General features: G+C 35.1%; 2 protein-coding genes across 8 annotated transcripts in view; both read right to left on the bottom strand.

The window, feature by feature from the left end:
* Positions 1 to 20995, bottom strand: part of Atg16 (Autophagy-related 16) — a 611817-nt gene that overhangs the window by 69987 nt on the left and 520835 nt on the right. The gene's annotated exons all lie outside the window — the stretch shown is intronic.
* LOC141391176 (alcohol dehydrogenase-like) lies at positions 13461 to 15013 on the bottom strand. The gene is made up of 3 exons (XM_073964084.1): positions 14814 to 15013; positions 13867 to 14268; positions 13461 to 13804 (listed from the first exon to the last, which is right to left on the bottom strand). Exons 1-3 carry the CDS (start codon positions 14904 to 14906, stop codon positions 13532 to 13534), a joined length of 768 nt encoding a protein of 255 aa, XP_073820185.1. The 5' UTR covers positions 14907 to 15013; the 3' UTR covers positions 13461 to 13531.

The following is a 20995-nucleotide window of genomic DNA, read 5'->3' as shown; positions in this document are numbered from 1 at the left end:
AATGAGACTGTAGATTAGGTGGCTGATATTATCAGGTTCCTTGATTCGTTTAGTTTATCGCGTATATCATCTAAAATTGGTTCCGACGTCATTATGCGGAAGAGGTTGATGTAAAACAATACCTGAGATATCACCACACCTTAGGGACCTCTCTATTTTATTCTATGGTACTTTGACTTCGAGTTTTTAAACTTCACATATGACTGGCGGCCGCACTAGTAGTTAAGGATCCAACGTGTCGAACTCAGTTGGAGACATTAATGTCATCAATCAGTATGGTGCGGCTTACCGTGTCGAATATAGTGCCACTAGAACCGTCCTGTCATACTTTTTATTCTGATTGAGTCATCTGATTACATGTGTGATTATGACGTGAAGGGAAGTCACGATTCGACAATTTGGTAACTCCTTCTAATGGTCAGAAGGAGGCCTGTGCATTTACCACTGGCGAGAGAAGAGAGATCGGTCTGTAATATTTGTCCTTACTCGCATCTTTCCCAGGTTTCAGTAGTGGGACTATGAGGCATCGGGAACTATGCAAGTGGTTAACGACAGGTTCACCAGCTGATTCAAGATAACCGTAGAGATCTGATCTAGACGATTGCATCCGAATGACTTCTGCAACATCACCCACTGGAGAACTATGGTGGTTCATCTTCAGCTGGAATAGTTCTAATTCCGGGTGATCCCCAAACAGTCTGTTGAATAGACATGCGCACATCGTCAAATATGAAAGCTGTCTAAACATTCCTCCTACAGGAGTTAAAAAGATATTTAAGCGATGTACCGTTCCCAAGTTTCCATGCTTAGGTTGCAGTTCTTCAGGTGTTCTAGGCATTTGTTTCTTTTGTGCTAATCTACCAACCAATTGGCCTCTAGCGTCAGTTCTCTTGCCCTTGGACCACCTGGGTTGAGTGGGCGGAGATAATTTTGTTGCTCGGCGACCTCTGCACTGCAGAGTCTGCAGCCTTTGCAGAGAAATAAGGTGCTATTTCGGATATTCCATCGGCAGAAAGAGACGTAGCTGCTGCATGATGTCTCTGAAACATTTCTCATCGATCTGATGTTCTGAGGGGATAGTCAGTTCCTCTCTGAATTCTTGGCAATTAGCTTTCTTAAAACTAAGAAAAGTGATGATTTGAACGCCTCACTTTATTTAGAGGACATAAGTCTGCTGATCGGTCAATGTATATGATTATGGGAAGATTGACTGATCCAAGAGACATGACGCATCGCCATGAGACGTTGAGCAAACCGCCATTGGCCTCCTCCGAACTGACACTTTGTGAGAGCGTCATCGTTCACCGTGGTAAATGTGGAGTCGTCAACCTATGCACTTGCATTTCTGGCCATTCAAAGATCTGGCATGTCAAAGTTCGTTATAAGCATTTAAGTACCAGACGGATATTGGGTAGACTAACGCGGCCCATATATATTCAATAGCAGTAATTACACGTTTAAAAACACATCTACATTGACCTACATATATGCTACCCCAATACATTGCGCCACCCATCTCGTAAATTTCTAGTTTGTATCCATCACAACTGTGCAGGTTGCAGGTGGATGTTTCAACTCATGAAATGAACAATCTCATTTACCTTACCACGGTGGCAATTGCAATTAAATTGCAAGAACGATGCATTATCAGGTGGTAGAATGTACGGTATGAGTTGCTGCGAAGGCACATGAGTAGAAGAGGCGTGTCATACCCCGACGACGATGATGACGGGGACGAACTGTAGACCTGAGAACGAAGCAACATAGTCTCTGTTGATGTAGTCTCTGACACGGACTAACCAGGAATAGTCCCTGAAGTACTGTTCCTTTTTTGCTGTTGGGTTTTTGTATTCTTTCTTCTACAACTGCCTGAGTTCGCTCCGATAGTTTTTCGTGAATATTTTCGCATTCAATATGAAGGTTTGCTCTTTTCGAGCGCATCAGAAGACGTTCTGCAGTAATAGCTCCCTCAGCTAAGCAACATATGAGACTATCTGAAAATTTTTAAAAACTTCCCCAACTTACTTCATATATTGACAGACGCAAAAAAATCGAAAAAAATGAATAAAAAATTAAGAATACAGAGCCGTTATGGTCAACGATTTAGATTTCATTGTTAAACAAAAGCAGTTCTGAAAAACAAATAAAAAGGTATCCTAAACAACGACAAACCATGTGGAAAACATTGAAAATCTGGAGTTGGTCAAATAGACATTGTTAAGACTGTGTGTGTGTGTGTGTTTGCTTTATTTAACTATGGTCTACAATTTTCCATGATTTCAGCGTTCGTTGATTTTTAGGCACCTTTTCTTTGTAGTTAGTTGGTCATACCACATGACCAGCTAAGCAGCGCCAGTAACAAGTGTTGAAGAATGATTTTTGCACGCAACCGAATTAGAAGAGAATAATAATACGACGAGGACGACGCGATGTAACACACATTCCCTCCCATTCAATGATGACAATGAAATAACGTTTGTACTTTTGTAGGAACGCGAATGAAGAATATATGCTGATGTTGTTGTTGTTGTTGCTTGATCCGTTTGTTCTGGATGGAACTTTAGAGATCCATAAATTCCACACCTAATGGGCGTGTTAACCACAAATAAAAGTACAATGCCAGAATCAGTTGTGCATAAACATAAATAACAAATTCGCTAAAAACGCGACGAAGAATAATAACAACAGTGGGGCCAACAGCGGCTACTACCATCCATATGGATCGTAGCGCTTGTGATGGTGGCAATAACGCTGAACAATTGTAAATAGCGAACAAATAATCACCATTGAAAAAAATCTGTTTCTTTTTTCCTTGATTGGAGCGCGTGGCGATTAATGGTGAGGGAAGGAGAGCGGGCAAATCACATTTTTTATTTGTATGTAATGAAAATGTGCTGAAAAATTGAAAACAATTGCGCTGGTGCAATTTTCTACACTTTTCAATGGATTGGATAGCAGCATGAATTGTTCAGATCTATGTGTGTACGACGAGTGTGTGTGCAATAATTCACATCTTCAATATTTGATTTATGCCCGTTAAATCAATAAAATAGATCAAGTGCCGTAACCACTTTTCTCAGAGGAATTTATGGCATGGGAAATAGATGCGAACAATTTGAAACTGTGAATGTGAAAGAAGACTTTTTCGCAACATTTTTGTTAACAGTTAGGGGCATAGTGTTTTGGAACTATTACCACGCAATTATTTAGTGTTTTTAAACGCTTGTAACTCTCAAACCTTTCACAAATTTCTTTCGAACATAGTTTAAAGTATGTTAATATTTCGAGTTTTCTACGAATCAGAAGTATGCCCCCAAAAAAAGATATTTGGTATATGTAAATGATTTTGTATAGCCCAACAATACGGTACTGGGGCTCTCGGAAAAACAGTGGCTTAGAATTGGAAAATAGAAATATATTTATTTATGTTTATTTTTTTTTAGTAAATAGATTTTACTATTCCGAAAAACCACCTCTGACTTTCCCAACAACCTTCTCTGAACCTCCTCTGAATTTCCGAACAACCCCCTCCGAACTTCCAAACAACCTAGACCTTTTCCCAACAACCTTCTCTGAACCTCCTCTGAACTTCCGAAGAACCTCCTCCGAACTTCTCCCTCTCAACTTGCCCTTTCCACCTTCAACGGAACCCTGTAACAACATTACAGCATATTTAGGCCAAAAATGTAGATAAAAACTTCAAAATACTTGAAATCGGGTGGTACATTTGTGGCATGCCGACAATTAGGTAATAGTTGCCGACTATAGCACAAACTAATATATTTTTAAAATTTCCTAATTTTATGATGCCAATTTGCTTGGAATATGAACTAATACTGTAGATACTATTGACTTTTTAAATAATTTATGACCTGTTTTACTAAGACGATTCGAATACACATTCGTTCGAACTACTATCAAACTTCTATTTTTTTTTTATTTGAATTGTTTTATTTTCAATCCAACAAACATTTCCTACAACAACAGGAGTTCGGTAATAATTCAAACGAATTTAAATTCGAGTCGTCTTAGAGAAACAGGCTATTAGTTTATGTGAAAAACAAATCTAAAACGAACAATTTTAAATGAATTCCAAATGTAAACAATATCTTTAATTTATTTACTTTTTATAAGCAGTATCGGTTAAAATATGTATTATTTGTGTAAAAGTATGATTTTTGTTATTTTAAATAATAACAAGTAAGAGCGGCGTTAAGTTCGGCCGGGCCGAACTTGTTATACCCTTCACCACGAGTTGTATTGAAGTAAGATGGAACAATTAGTTACTTTTCGTTACTGAAGAAGACTAATTACCAAATTTCAGCAAATTTGGTCAATATATACCGACAAATTCCTGCGGAAAGTGTTTAGACTCAAAGAAGATAATTAGTCTTTTCCGATATTTTGTAAAATAATGGGCTAAAAGAGGAAAGTTGAATAGCCGCAACGAACACTAAATACCAAATTTCAGCCGCTTCGATGGATTATTGTGGTCATAGCATTCAAAATACCGAAATTCGGGAAGTACCATTCTATGGGGGCTATATGAAGGCGTGGACCTATACCGACAAAATTCTGGGGGGAAAGTTGTATACCTCCAACGAAGACTAATAACCAAATTTCAGTCATTTCGGTGTGATAATGAAGCTAAAACCTTAAATATACCGAAAATCGGGTGGTACCGTTATATGGGGGCTATATCAAAACGTGGACCGATATAGCCCATTTGCAATACCAAACATGCAAAGCTCTATCTTAAAAATTGCGAGCTGTATCTTGACTTCAACAGACGGACGGACAGACGGACATGGTTATATCGACTTAAAATTTTACCCTGTTCAAGAATATACTTTATATGGTATCCGATGAATATTTCGATGTGTTACAAACGGAATGACAAATTTAATTATACCGACTTTTGGTACACTTAACCTTTAGTCCCTATAGAGTTTTTTATTGGACATAAACTCAAAGAACGTGTAAAAACAATAACACCAAATTTTGATGCACTATACACCGCAGTGGCTTCACATGGTTCCAAACCCAAAATAGATGCAATGTTTAAAAATACTCCACCTCGTCCTTTTTGCCACTTGTCCATATAGGGTATAGTCTCAGAGTGGTGTTTATTAAACCAATTAATTCAGATTGATGGCAAATTCTACATTACGTTCAACCATTACACCTGCACAATTTACCAATACATGACCACCAGGTCATTTAGGGCATTTTTAATGGAACTTTTGTCGGTGGCATCGCATTTTACATAGTTAACTTTGGTGTTTTTATTCAAATTCTGAAGATGTTGTTTTCCGTAATATCCAAAAGGAAAAGATTCTACAGGGGCGATAATCGCAAGGGTAATTACGTAGTGAGACGCTTTAAGCATAGCATTACCCAGTACGAATGACAGTCAACGAGATGTTTTTCGTTTATATGCTGATTGTGTACATCTATATAAATAAAAATCAAATGTCGTTCGTTGGTAATGACATCAGTTGAGAACGGCTTGACCGATTTGGATAATTCTTTTTTGAAATGTTTGTCATAACCCAACTTAGGCTTTTATGAAAAGACAATTTGACCACGCCCACTTTCTTTTATGCCCACTTTTTCAATTTTCAATTTTAATATTTTCTACAAAAACTATTGAACTGATTTTCCTGAAATTGTCAAGGAATGTACAGCGATGGCCCCCGGAGAAAATAGGCTACACATTTAGTTGAATTTTGGAATGAGCGGGGTACTTCCCCTATACCCTATTTATTTAAAAATGCTATATCTATATAAATAAAAATAAAATGTCGTTCGTTGGTAATGACATCAGTTGAGAACGGCTGGACAGATTTGGATAATTCTTTTTTTGAAATGTTCGTCATAACCCAACTTAAGCTTTTATGCAAAGAAAATTTTACCACGTCCACTTTTTTCAATTTTAGTCTTTCTACAAAAACTACTGAACTGATTTTCCTGAAATTGTGAAGGAATGTACAGGGGTAAGCCGCGGTGAAAATAGACAACATATTTTGTTGAATTTGGGAAAGGGTGGGGTTCTTTCCCTATACCCTATTTCTTTAAAAAGGCTATATCTATATAAATACAAATCAAATGTCGTTCGTTGGCCCCGGTAAAAATAGGCTACAAATTTAGTTTCGGAGAGGGCGGGGTGCTTCCCCTATACCCATTTTTTTAAAAATGATATATTTTAAATAAATACGAATGTATCGGTTTGCAATTTAATTTGCGAGACAATTGTGGCTGTGTCTCCGACCTTACCTACTTTTTCAGTATCCAAGGACTTGACCACGTCCACTTTTTAAAATAGGTTACATCTACAAAATTACTGAACCGATTTTCCTGAAATTTTTAGAGAATGCACAGGGATGGCCTCCGGTGGAAAATGGGATGCATATTTTCTTGAATTTTGAAGGGGCGGCGTACTTCCATTTGCCACATTTAAAGAAACGCCATATGCCGTCATAACCCAACTTAGGTTTTTATGGAAAGTTTAAAGTACTACTGAACCGCTTTTCCTATAATTTTCAGGGAATGTACAGGGATGGACTTGACCACGCTCACTTTTTAAAATAGTTTACATCTACAAAATTACTGAACCGATTTTCCTGAAATTTTCAGGGAATGTACAGGGATTGCCTCCGGTGGAAAATGGGATGCATATTTTCTTGATTTTCGAAGGGGCGGCGTACTTCCCTTTGCCACATTTAAAAAAAACGCCATATCTTTATGAATAAAAATCAAATGCCGTCATAACCCAACTTAGGTTTTTATGGAAAGAACGTTTTTCCGCGCCCACATTTTTCAATTTTCATTTAAATTTATATTCTTAAATTAAAGTTTTTCTGCAAAAACTACTGAACCGATTTTCCTAAAATTCTCAGGGAATGTACAGGATTGGCCCCCGAAAACAGGCTACATATTTTATTGAATTCCAGAGGAGTCGGGGTACCTCCCCTATGCGATATGCAGCAAAAGCTATATCTTGAAGACTGATGACCACGCACAATCTTTTCGAAACATTATTTTTCCAAAATGTTCGGGAATGTCCCGTGGTCCAAAATGCTATATATTTGTAGAAGAATTTCGGGGTAGAAGAATGCTGCAATGGTATGCACACACGCCTTGCACGCTGAAGGTCGTGAGATCGATTCCCCGTCCAAGTAATATCAATGGGGGGAATTCGACTTAACCATTTTATTAACTTTTATAATTAAATCTCTGTAGTAAAAAGACAGGGAACATGGGCGATAATAAAACCTAAACAGCATCAATGGGCGAAAAAAATTCGACAAAGTCTGTAAGAGAAAAGAAATGATACAGACAAAATCTGTTGATAAATTTCAAATTCTCCTGGGTTTGACAATGGATCGAAGAAATGACGTAGAAAATACCTGTTTTTCAATTATCAAGCATAAAAACCATAAAAAGTTGTCATTAAAACTCATTATGACGAGTTAGTATCGTGGACCGGGTTCTGCCAGTAAATAAATAAACAAAATTTATATTGTAAAATGTAAACTTGGTAAAAGCGATAACAAAGACAATGTTGTTATGAGAAATTTAAAACTGGTCGAGTATTTTTATGTTGAGAGAACTAGATAGTTACTGTTAATTTCGATCAAACTACAGTATACAAAGTTAATATTCGTACACGCTTCAAAAATTAATAAAATCGTTATTAGTTCCATATTTTATATGCAAATATGAATCAATTGATAGGAATTACTATAGCACTGAAAGATTTAAAAATATATAAAAAAAATTAATTCATTCCGTCATTTAGGTATAGATGGCGACTGTAATTTGTATATTAAATCAGTATAGGAATTCTGTTACTTTTACGATTGTTAAAATTTCTTTTGTTTTTGTAACAACTACAAAGCAAACAAATGAATTTGTTGTAAAATAAACAATGAGTAAAGTTGTTAAAAAGTTAAGCCATGTTTATATTATAGCCTTTTGCAAGGTTAACCTTCTTTATGAGGATTTATTTGAAATATAAGCAATGGAATGGACATTTGAAACCCAGTGGGTTTGTTAAATCCGGTTATATATAAACGTACCATTACAGTTTGTAGGACTCGTTTTTAGCCATAATAATGAACTCGTAAATTTTTTATATCGATTGGAAAATAATTATGGCCTGTAGAGCGATTTTTATAGAAATCATTTTTATAGAAATGAACTGGCAAAGTTTTTTTTCATCGATTGGACCATAATTGTACCCTTAAAAGAATCTTCGTGAAAATGCGCCTTTGGCCCCATACAAATTACTACGGAAACAAAGATTGCTAGGTTGGCACGGGTTAACGTTAACCGGTCGCCATAAAATTACTTATATAAGGTTTTTGGATCAAATGGAAACAAATTATGGGGTAGGAGCCCCAAAACAACTATTTTTTTCGTCACTCTAATGTACATGTTTATATATTTTCGTTTAAATATTTACCAGCTGATTCTAGCTGTTATAGTAGAAAACGTATGTATGTATATATGTAGCACACATAAGAATAAGCAAAATATTGCTATTTTTAGTTTTATAAACGTGTTTTTCGTATAGATTTTTATTTACCTAGATTAGTTGCCGCGATTCTCCACAAAATGTCGATCTCAATAAACTAAGAATGAGTGAATTGAAATTGTCTTAAAATGTACAAGCTTTATATGTTTGTCTTATAGTGGAATGGGAAAAACAAAAACGCGTTTCAAGTAGCGAAGTCACACGTTAACGAAGACACACTCATTGATTTACCCCTCTAAAATTCAACAAAATTTGTAGCCCATTTTAACAGAGGGCCAACCCTGTACATTTCCTGACAATTTTAGGAAAATCAGTTCCGTAGTTTTTGTAGAAAAGATAAAAGTTGAAATTTTATAAATTTTCTTTGCATAAAAACCTAAGTTGGGTTATGACGAAAATTTCAAAAAATAATTGTTATCAACGAATGACATTTGATTTTTATTTATATACATTATTGAAATAAAGGTCTAATTAAACAACGTACCATTAAAACTTAAAAAGAATTTCTATAGAAAAAGAACATGTTTTCGAATCGAAAAATGAAGAAGTTTTTAATATGTTCAAATTAATTCCTAAATGAAACAACAAAACAAATGTTAATATGTGTTTTTTTTTTTTGGTAAAATAACAATTATTTTACTCTGATAAAAATGAAAAATTTTCTTGACAAATGTTACAAAATTAAGAAAAAATAGTAATTTTAGAATTCCACTACCGAATGGGCCTTAGAATTTTTGATCGTCATTTGATACGAACAATTTTCAAGAAAATCGAAGAACACAATCATCAAAAAAATATTTTAAATATTCAATCGAGAAAATAGCGTCCAAGCCCACTCTCATTTTTTCTAGTTTTTATTATATAGCTGATAAAAAAAAAACAAAAAATATATATTTTTTTCTATTTATATTAATATTAAAGAAGTTATCAGTATTTTTTAGTTTTTATAGAATTCGGCTTTTTCAAAGTGCAATATCGCCGCAGCTCATATAAAATTCCCTTCAATAAACAATAGGTCCCTGCACACAGAAAAAAATGGCCTCTCTAACATATGCCCCAAACATATTTTGCAGCAAACATATATTTGTGTGCATGCAGTTCTAAACATAACATATGATTGGGTCCTGCAAACAAATGTATGTTTGGGTGCAAACAAATTATATGTTGCACCTATGGGTGCAAACAAATACAAATCCAAAGGCCACAAAAAAAAAAAACAAACACATTGTAACGTGGTTTTCTCGACGGCTGGGGTAGCTCCAGTCGCGTCCAGGGGCTCCATAAGGAACCACTAAACCTTATGAATAAAAAGACTAGTGTTTTCCCTTTTGGGGTTAAATCAGTTGTTTATTGATTAAAATTCTAGTAAATTCTACTTCAATGAAATGCGATATTATTGCTTTGCTCTTTCTTCAGAGGGGAGAATGGCGATAGGACAGACGCCTGCCGACTTCGGTGGTAATCGGGAACTGTACTGATTCTACGCGTCGGTTATAATCGATGACGATGATTCGGGGGTGTCCGGCAACTCGGCTACAGTTGTTCGGGAACAACGATGGTTGACAAACCTCGGTGAGGACGATTCGGTGATGTTCGGTAACTCGTCTGAAGCTGTTCGGGAACGGCGACGGGTGACGACGCTCGGTGATGACGTTTCGAGGGTGTTCGGGAACGCCGATGGTTGACGGGGATCGGTGCTGACGATGCTGGCTGATAACAATAGTTGTCGATGATCGGGAGCGACGATCATGGTTGCTGCTCCGTTTCAGTAGTGATCGGGAACGTGTTGATTGATGTCGGGCGGGTTGACGACGATCTGATGTGCTGTTTGGAACGACTACTATACAACGCTAATTACAGCTACGAACTCATATATCTAGGAACAAAGAACCAAAGTCCCTGTGTGGGACGGGAAACCGAAGTCTCCGTGTGGGACGGGAAACCGAAGTCTCCGTGTGGGCGGGAGACCGAAGTCTTCGTGTGGGACGGGAAACCGAAGTCTCCGTGTGGGCGGGAAACCGAAGCCTCCGTGTGGGACAGAAAACCGAAGTATCTGTGTGGAACAGGAAACCGAGGTCTCTGCGGGGACAGTAAACAGAATTCACTGTGAGCAATTTATTAATGGGACAGCCACAATGGGTAGTCCCTTCCAAAATTTGCCAACGCAACAAGCCACCCAGGAATGACTTAGTGGATAGCAAGTCCCCAGCAGTAGCAAGCTGACTTCAACGGCGAAAACTGGAATACTAAAGGATCAACTGGAATGAAGTGAATGCGAATTATTGTGTATTGATTACAGCAAGCAAATGACTTCAATGCATGACTGGCGTAGATGGAGGTGCTTTTGAGTGCATATCGACTCATTGCTACTATGATGGTAAGGGAAGACCGTAGGTGTTGTTGTATGTATGTGACACTTGTCACGTTACAACATGCATCAGTGGGCGCTTTCTGAGAGCAAGGGAGCGTAAATGTCTATGTGAAACACATTGAAATTTATGCTCTCTTGCTCTCAGCAAGCGCTCACTGGTTATTTCTAACATATATACACATTTATAAATGGTGGTGTTTTTTCTTGAAGGGCATAGAAAAAAGGCAAAACAACAAAGACACATAGGTACATACATAATTTCAAAGAAATACATAACACACTTTAATAAAAGAAAAACTGAATGAAATAATTTATAAAAAGTCGCACTTTTAAAAATAAAAAATTATATAGAAACATCGTTGAATGCTACTCCTTAGTTGTGAAATAAAGCACATTTTCTTCAAAGCTGAAATCATCAGCGGGAAATCGGCATCTTGAATCAAATGATTATATAATGTAATAAATAGGTAAATTCATATTTCAAATATACATATTAGGGTTAGTCATTTTTTTTAGATTCAAAATCTGTGGAAATAGCATATAGGGCAGGCAAAAACAAGCAGAATTGCGTTTTTACTTTTTCGAAATTATGAAATACGTTCCGCACAAAATGCAATTACTTTAGCTCAAAACCAACTTTTTTATTTGAATTTTTTTTTGTGATTTTTAAAATTTGATAATATTTTTTTTTAGATTTCTCAAGCACTAATCCTCTATATCTTTCAATTATATTGATTTCTTTCGGAAATTCGTATAAATGGTATAGCGGCAAAACAGCTTTTTTATTTCATTCGATATTTTTGACCCAGTTATCACTGTTTTTTTTGGACATTTTTGCAACTTTTTTTAAACGACATGGCGATGTGAACACAAGCTATGCAAAAATAATTTAAAACTCAAAACGATATAAATTATGTATTATGACTTTACTTCTGTATCGTCAAACTTTTATTAGAGCAACTCGTTTAAAATTTTTAAAACTGGGAAATGAAACCGAGTTGCAAATTTTAAAATCGATGTAGCTTAAAAACTAAATGACAGATTTTTGATCAAATTGCATATTTGAAATCGATGTACTAAAACCAACTAAAAAAAATTATTTCCAAGAACAACTATTGCAGAAAAAAAATTCTCAAATTTAAAAATTAAAAAAAAAGTAAACTAAAAAAGTTGGTTTTGAGCTAAAGTAATTGCATTTTGTGCGGAAGGTTTTTTTACAATTTCGAAAAAGTAAAAACGCAATTCTTATTATTTTTGCCTGCCCTACATGCCATTTCCACAGATTTTTGATATTCGAAAAAAAAAATGAAAAAATGACTAACCCTAATACATATGTATGTATGTATGTACAGCTGCGTTCAAAATAATAGGAGTGCCCATACACAAAATGAAATGGTCCAAAAATCATGGTTAAACTTTGCCATTTTGCCAAAGTTTGAATTTATTTAACATTGTTGACATCACAACTGCCATTTTGTGTATGGGCACTTCTATTTTTTTGAACGCAACTGTATGTACATATTTATGTATATGAAAAATGTATTGATGTAATTACCAATATTAAATGCGATTTCTTCCTTGTCCAATAAAATATTTCCATTCACCTTTTTGATTCAATTATAAAATGTATTGGACATTTAATCTACTAAAAAACACAATTTATTTAAGAAAAGACAAAACACTGATTTATTCACTCACTTTACCGTCTTTACTCAACGATGTTCTCTAGAACACTGATGAAAAAAGACCAACATAATTAATACAAATTTTTTTTCTTTTCCTCTTCGCTTGCTACGTTTGTTAACAACAACGAAGCACGAAACACACGTGTTTTACGCATACACATCACTAAACGTTTGCGTCTCATATTGCACCATGCACACAGCTCTTTATTATAAACCAGCATTCCGCAGCTGCGAGAGCCCTGTTGTTACTCTCTTTGACAAAAATCCTCTCCACATATACAAAATATGTTCTAACATAAAAACTATGTTGGTACCCAAACATATAAAATTTAAATATGTTACAAAATGTTGTAAACATATATTTGTTTGGACACAAATAAATTATGTTTGGATCCAAAAATATACTTGTTTGCAATCAGTCCCAAACAAATATTTGTTTGGATCAAAACATGTTTCAAACATATATTTTTCTGCGTGTGGTCACCTATTAGCTTACATAAGGGCAACGTTTTATTCACTAAACGAAGGGTTAAAGAAAGTGGAATAGGGAGGTTTCGTAAGAATAACAACGTTTTTAACTAGCCAAGACACAGTTCTTGATGTATAACAGTTTATTTCTCTGTATAACAGAAGATGTTTTTTATAAGTTTGGCAACACTATTGAAAATTTAACAGATCAAATTAATGGATAAATCTTTACACAGAAAAAAATTTCAAATACCGATAAACGAATTGTCATATTTACAAACATTTTCAGTTTTTACGAGCTTTTTTGTTCTAGTAGTAATTTGCATTGCCCACTAGCATAACAACCACAGCCCATTAAGAAATGTAAAACAACAAAATTGAGATTAATCTAAAATATTTTAAAAATAAAAAAAAATATTTATTGTAAATATATTAAAACCCATATCGATATTCTTAAGTAGTATACAATTACGATTCCCAGTACACTTTATATTCGACTTTCGATAAGGCACCTCTATCGCTTATCCACAGACTGTCATTTTGGGCCATTTCTAAAACTTGTACTACATGTTCACCAGCTTTGGCAGCAGGTTGCCACTCAGCGGTACATAATTTATCTATCAATGGCTTTGCATCTTCAAGTGTGGGGCTCATATCGGGGTTTGTTGTCATGGGGGTTATTGTCAAGCCAGGACAAAGTCCAGTAAAAGCAACGCCACTGCGATTGTAATAAAAAGGGTCCTAGAATAATTGGAAAGTTAATTATTTCTTTATACTTCCCACACACTTTTTTTTACACTTACAGCCATCGAACGAGTAAACCCGACAACACCAAATTTGGTAGCACTATAAACAGAAATGCCTCCCCAAGGTTCCAAACCTAAAACAGATGCAATGTTCAAAATAACTCCACCTCGTCCTTTTTGCGACTTATCCATATAAGGCATAGCCTCCAGAGTGGTATTAATCAAACCAATTAAGTTCACATTAACGGCAAATTCTACATTGCGTTCAGCAACTACACCTGCACCATTTACCAATACATCAATATATTGAACACTTTCCACCACTTGATTTATGACATTTTTAATGCAGTTCTTGTCGGTGACATCACATTTTAGATAGGTAACTTTGGTGTTTTTATTCAAATCCTGAAGCTGCTGCAGGCCTGTGGGATTTTCCATAATATCCAAAAGGAAGAGATTCTAAATGGGAAATAATCGCAAGGGAAATACATACTGAGATGCTTTAAGAATAATACACATTAACTAAAATGAATGACAGCCAAGCAGGTGTATTTTGTTAATATTGTGATCTATATAAATAATTATTTTTATAATTTCCAAATCTTGGCGCAAGAAAGAAGGTGATACAATAATACCAACCGATGTCTTCATTTGCTGTCAAAACATATTTTTAATCAAAAATAAATAGGAAATATTTTGCTTCTATAAATAGCATATGTGTAAACACCTTTATTTAAGCTTCGTGAATAATATTTTACCGTTTTCTTCTATCTTTTGTTGATTCTTCGCACAAAAACTTTTGACAGCAAATGAAAATTATGCCTTTTGTATCACCATCCTAAATTCGCCTTGGTCCAAATAATTTTATTTATATATATTTTTTTATTTATAATATTTTTTTTAATTGTTTCACTTTCAATTTTTAATTTCATAGAAATTTGTTTTTACACAAGTTTGGCTGTATTTCAAAACTGATTTGTATACATTTGACAAGGAAAACTTACAGCCACATTTCGATTCATTAACTGTTTACAGGCTTCAAAACCAATGCCACCGAAACCGGCAACGAAAACGACATTTTTACCAGTTAAATCCATTCTGTGTATATGTTAACTAATTTGTATACTGATTGCTTTCGATTGGCAGCTCAGCTTTTATATAGCAGCTAATCGATTTTGGGATAGAACGTTCGTTTTATTTTGAATCTTAAGATGAGTAGGCAAAAAAATGAAATTTAATAAAAACAGTAACAAAAACAAACTATTGAAATCAAAAGCTGAAAGCTTACTTCCAAATCTGAAAAATTTATGATAATCGCATTAATTGAATATCTATTTTTAAATTCTATCACACACTGTGTTTGTCAACACATTTACATATTTTCGTGAAGAAATTTACCAGCCGATTCTAGCTGCTACAGTAGGTAAAAACAAACATCCAAACATTTTTTTTAAATTATTTTACATATAAAAGTGATATTATATATATTAATTTATTTATTTGTTTTTTTGGTTGCTACAGTAGGTAAACAAACATCCAAACATTTATTTTATATTACTAGCAGACCCCGGTACGCGATGCTGGCCCATTGTAATGACACGTTGCTCTTCAATCAAATTTAAATGGAAGGTGCTTACACCTGGGAAGTTTTAGCGGATTCTGAAACTACAATGTTCAAGGAGGCGATACAGTCAATCCATTGTCCTAATTTGAACTTCTATATCTCAATAACAGTAGAAACTACGAAGATATCATAAAAGTCAATCTTGTAGAGAATTTTCATAGCTACAACATTTTCGTTAGTTCCATTTCGTAAGGACTTGCGGTTTCCAAGCTAAATCGTGAGAACCTAAGAAACCCTTAAAAATGTCAACTTGAATCGCGATTTATTTAAAAAGCGCTCCGGCGATTTTTTTAGTTTTTTTATTTTTCTCATCTATGAACATTGTAGTTTAGAATCAGCAAAAACTTCCCAGGTGTAAGCACCTTCCATTTAAATTTGATTTAAGAGCACTGTGATGAGTTTTAATGAAAATTTTTTATGGACTTTATGCACGACAATTAATAAATTGGTATTTTTTACCTCACTTCTTCGGTCCATTGTAAAACCGAGGAAGACTTTGAATGTATCTACAAATTTTGTCTGTTACCTTTCTATTCTCATACGGACTTTGTCGAATTTTTTCGCCTATTGATGCTGTTTAGGATTTGTTATCGTCAATGTCCCCTGTCTTTTTACTAAAGCGACCTAATTATAAAAGTAAAAAAAAAAATGGTTAAGTCGAATTCTCCCGCTTATTGACGGACGGACCGTTGAACCTCACCATTTAAGGACATTTGTAAATATATCGTTTTTCTTGGTTGGAGGCACAACCACTGTTTTCTCGAAAATTAATTTGCAAACCGATGCACTCATAAGTCTAGCAAATATAGCGATTATAAAACAATAAGCCCCGGAAATTCGTCGGTGTATAAAGGGCATTTTGGACCACAGGACATTCCTGAACATTTTCTGAAAATTGCATGAAATTAGGTTCAGTAGTTTTCAAAAAATAATGCATTGAACAGAGTGGGTGTGGTCACTAGTTTTCAATATACAACATTTTTAAAAAGTGGTCATGGTCCGGTAATTGGGCTCCAAATATGTACCTAGGTTTATACATATAGCGTTTAAAAGAAAGGCGTGTGGAAGGTACCCCACCTCCGCCGAAATACATAAAATATACATAACAACGGCAAACTTTGAGCTTTTACTGCAAGTTTCATGGAAATTGGTTCTGTAGTATTGGAGATATAACATATTTAAAAATAGAAGGCATGGCCGGGTCTTTAGGCCCCAAATAAGTACCTGGATAGTATTTTTTTAAACCGATACATTTGTTATATATGGCGTTTTTTAATATCGCATAGGGGAGGTGTTACCGCGCCCACTCTGGAATTCAATAAAATATGTAGCCTGTACATTCCCCGGCAACTTCAAGAAAATCGGTTCAGTAGTTTTGTAGATGTAACATATTTTAAAAAGTGGGAAGGGTCAAGTTTTTGGTTCACAAATAAGTAAGTAAGTTCGGAGACACAAACACAATTGTCTCGCAAATAAATTTCCAAACCGATACATTCGTAATTATTGTAAATATAGCATTTTTAAAGAAATAGGGTATAGGGGAAGTACTCCGCCCCTTCCGAAATTCACCGCTGTACATTCCCTGACAATTTCAGGAAAATCAATTCAGTAGTTTTTGTAGAAAAGATTAATATTGAAAACTGAAAAAAGTGGACGTGTTCAAACCTAAGTTGGGTCAGTGCATAGTGGATCCACCCATTGCACGATGGGGCCGATGACAGGTTTTTGAGGCAAAAAATCACAGGGGCAAGCTAGACCTTCAAAATTTCGTGCAGATGTTTATAAACGGCCTAGAAACTTAGCTGAAAAATTTGGTTGATATCGGTTCATATATAGATATAGCTCTCATATATGTATATGTTCGCCCGATTTCGAGTAATTGATGGACCAAACACGAAAATTCTGCCCAATTATGATGATATTTGGAATATGTGGCGGAATTCGGACTGGAAATAAGTTTGCCAAGTTATTTTGAAATCGGATAAGATTTGGATATAGCTCCCATATATATTTTCGCCCGATTTGAGGTATTTGGTGCAACAAACACGCAATTTCTGTCCAATTTCGATGAAATTTAAAACGTGTGACAGGATTCGGTCTAGAAATATGTTAGCCAAATTATATTGAAATCGGTTCAGATTTGGACATAGCTCCCATATATATTTTCGCCCGATTTGAGGTATTTGGTGCAACAAACACGCAAATTCTGTCCAATTTCGATGAAATTTAAAATGTGTGACGGAATAAGGTCTAGAAAAAAGTATGCCAAATTATATCGAAATCGGTTCAGATTTGGATATAGCTCCCATATATATATTTTCACCCAATTTTAGGTATTTCGTGCAGCAATCACGCTATATATGTCCAATTGTGATGAAATTTAAAGTGTCTGACGGAATTTGGTCTGGAAAATATTATTGAGACATCATGTTGAAATCGGTTCAGATTTGGATATATCGTTCATAAATTTTCTCTGTCGAAGTTAATTTTTTTCTCATTTTAGTTGGTTGATTCCTTCCTTGAGAATATAGTTCATAGATTTTTCATTTGGCAAATTGGCCTAAACAGAGGCGGCATGAATCAAGAGGTTGGGATTGTTGCCGTGTTCATAGGAGACTTCCGAATCAAATTTTCTTCCTTCATTATAATCCACATTAGGGCGCCTTCTCTTCTTTGTATCATTACCTTGTTCTAGCGTAAATATTGTGTCGCTATCTAACCATAAGCTTTCAAATTGTAAAACACGATTTTTTGACCTCCAATTTTTCATCCATTTTTGGTTGATTTTCCAACCAAAAATTCAAAATATCCAAAGTTTTAAGTTTTACAAAATCTGGAAATTGATAATTTTTTTATTCGCAAATATACGCAAAATTTCTTTTCAAAATCTGTTAGCCGGCTTTGTCACATTTCACCAGATACATATTTTTACGAGAATACACCCCGATGTCCTTACAGTGACATCAAAAAACTTTCCAAATGTCCTGAAAAACAAAAACTTTAAAAGCTTTTTGTGCGGAAGCTTTTTATCGAATCAATTTATAATTACGATTTTATGTAATCTGAGGTAAAAACTCATCAAAATATTATACAGGGATATGAGATTGGAAAAAAAGTCATAACCCTAGTGTATGCATATTATGATTTTACAAAATTGAAATATTATTAAAACATAAAACATTTTTTATACACTGCTGAAAGCATTCTAATTTCTAATTTAGAATAGAAATACAGTATTGTCTCAATAATCAGCGTAGTCGTTAATCCGAGCAGCGAAGTAATCCGAACACTAAAATTATTTACACTATAGACTCTATAATATGAACACCTCACAATTTGTTACCTCAATAATCCGGACACTTAAATACTTTTACCTCTAAATTTGACACTAATTACGAATTCCGGGCAACAAGTTTTCGATACCGTATTAAATGTTTAAGAATTTCCGTGAAAAAACACTAAATAAATTCCTCACATTAGTCCAAAAACTTTATTTAAATATGAGGGAAATGAGAATAATCTTCACCCTACAAAGGATATACCGCAGACGAAACGGTATTGATTGAGGATATCTGTAAAAAACAATTGTTCTATTCGAAAGCAGAAAAGCAAGAAACATATAAACGAAGCTATTAATGACACTGGACACACATTTTGGGGCAGAGATAATTCATTTTGGAGATGAAAACCCTTGGTGAGTATATTAAGAATCCCAAAGGACAGATACGCCGTGAGTCGAACTTCCGCGTTTTGGCGTGAGGAAATCTTTGCTAGAGACCTTGTAAGGCATCTGGAATTTGCGTTATATCTTTGTTCACTGTTGTTTTAGCTTATTTTTGAGATGACATGTCAAATCGAATGAGGATTATTTTCGTAGAGCACTTCGACCTTCTAACTCGCTTCCTTCAATGTCCTTTTCGTCTTTTATTTTAAGACCCGCTATAAAAGTACAAGATGTCGTTTTTCATCTTCGAAGTGTTCTGCAAAAATGTCGGCTCTCATTGACAACTAATCGATTTTGTCACGTTTTCGTGGTTGTTTTATGCTTTGTTCAGAAAAAGGCTATATTTTGTTTTTTGTATATTCGTTACAGAACAAACAAAAACACAAAACACAGTTTTTTTCTGATCAAACAGGGATAAATGTCAAAAATGACTATAAAAACGCGACAAAATCGATTAGTTGTCAATGGAAGCCGTACCTAAAATTTTCTGAACGACATTTTTGCAGAACATTTCGAAGCTGAAAAACGTCATCATGTGATACTTTTATAGCGGCTCTTAAAATAAAGGAAGAAAAGGACATTGAAGGAAGCTAGTTAGGAGGTCGAAGTGCTCTACGAAAATAATCCTCATTCGATTCGACTGCAGACATGTCATCTCAAAAATAAGCTAAAGCAGCAGTGAACAAAGATATAACGCTAACTCCTGACGACTTACAGGGTCTCTAGCAAAAATTGCATCACGCCATAACGCGGAAGTTCGACTCACGGCGGATCTGCCCTTCGGGGTTGTTAATGTACTCACTAAGGCCTTTCTTTTCCTTTTCAGTGCCTGAGACTTTCACTTCCATTTTGTTGCACAGTCGGAGGTTTCAAGATATCTTAAAATGTGATTTTTTAAGTGAAATGCTTGATGACGGACAACGTCTTTATAAACTGCTCCGAAAAGTCCATTGTTAAGGGGTTATACCTAGTTGTGCAGACCAAACAAAAAGCAATTTCATGAATTTTTAAAGAAACTATACTAAACATTTTTTTATGTAGATATCTCAAGAACTCGATGGCTCACGGCTCATTTACTTGGAGTTTGGCATAAATCAACAAAAACAAAATTATTAATTTATCACGGTTCATCTGAATTATCTTTAATTGAAAGGAAGTTTTTGCGGATTCTGAAACTACGATATTCATAGATGAGAAAAAAAACCAAAAACCGCCGAAGGGCTTTTTAAGTAAATCGCGGTTCACATGTTTAGGATTTTTTTTAGGTTTTCACCATTTTGGTTGGAAACCTCAAGTCCTAAGAAATTGGGACTAAAAAAACGTTGTAGCAGTGCAGAAGAAGTTAAGATTGGGATAATTCACTGTCTGTATCGCTTCCTTATAGAAAGAACAATGTCATACACGGTAAGCCTGAACTAACTTTTTTCAAAATCAATTTTTTCGAGATGTGACACTCGTTGAGTAATTTAGCGATTACTTGCCGACAGAAAAATTGGTAGTGGGTTTTACTAAAGATGATAGCCCCTATAAGAAATTGAAGATTGGGTTAATAAAAAAAACATTGTTCCACAACATCCCATACGGGACAAGGGAGACTTCTCTCATATCAATGAGTGCACCCCGATTCATATTTACCTCAATGATATGGGACCTACAGTTTATCGCCGAGTCCGAACGGCGTGTCTAAGACACCACTTTTGTAGAGAAGTTTTACATGGCTTTAATACTCAGGAAATGTCGCCAACATTACTGAGGGGAATTTTGCCACCGTTGAAAAATGTTTGATGTTGCCTGGCCGGGGAATCGAACTCCCGACCTTCTACGTGCAAGGCGGGCGT

The sequence above is a fragment of the Musca autumnalis genome, unplaced genomic scaffold, assembly GCF_047663935.1.
Source record: "Musca autumnalis isolate F117 unplaced genomic scaffold, ASM4766393v1 scaffold_1, whole genome shotgun sequence".
In the NCBI taxonomy this organism is placed as follows: domain Eukaryota; kingdom Metazoa; phylum Arthropoda; class Insecta; order Diptera; family Muscidae; genus Musca; species Musca autumnalis.
This window is presented reverse-complemented; position numbering and strand designations above follow the sequence as displayed.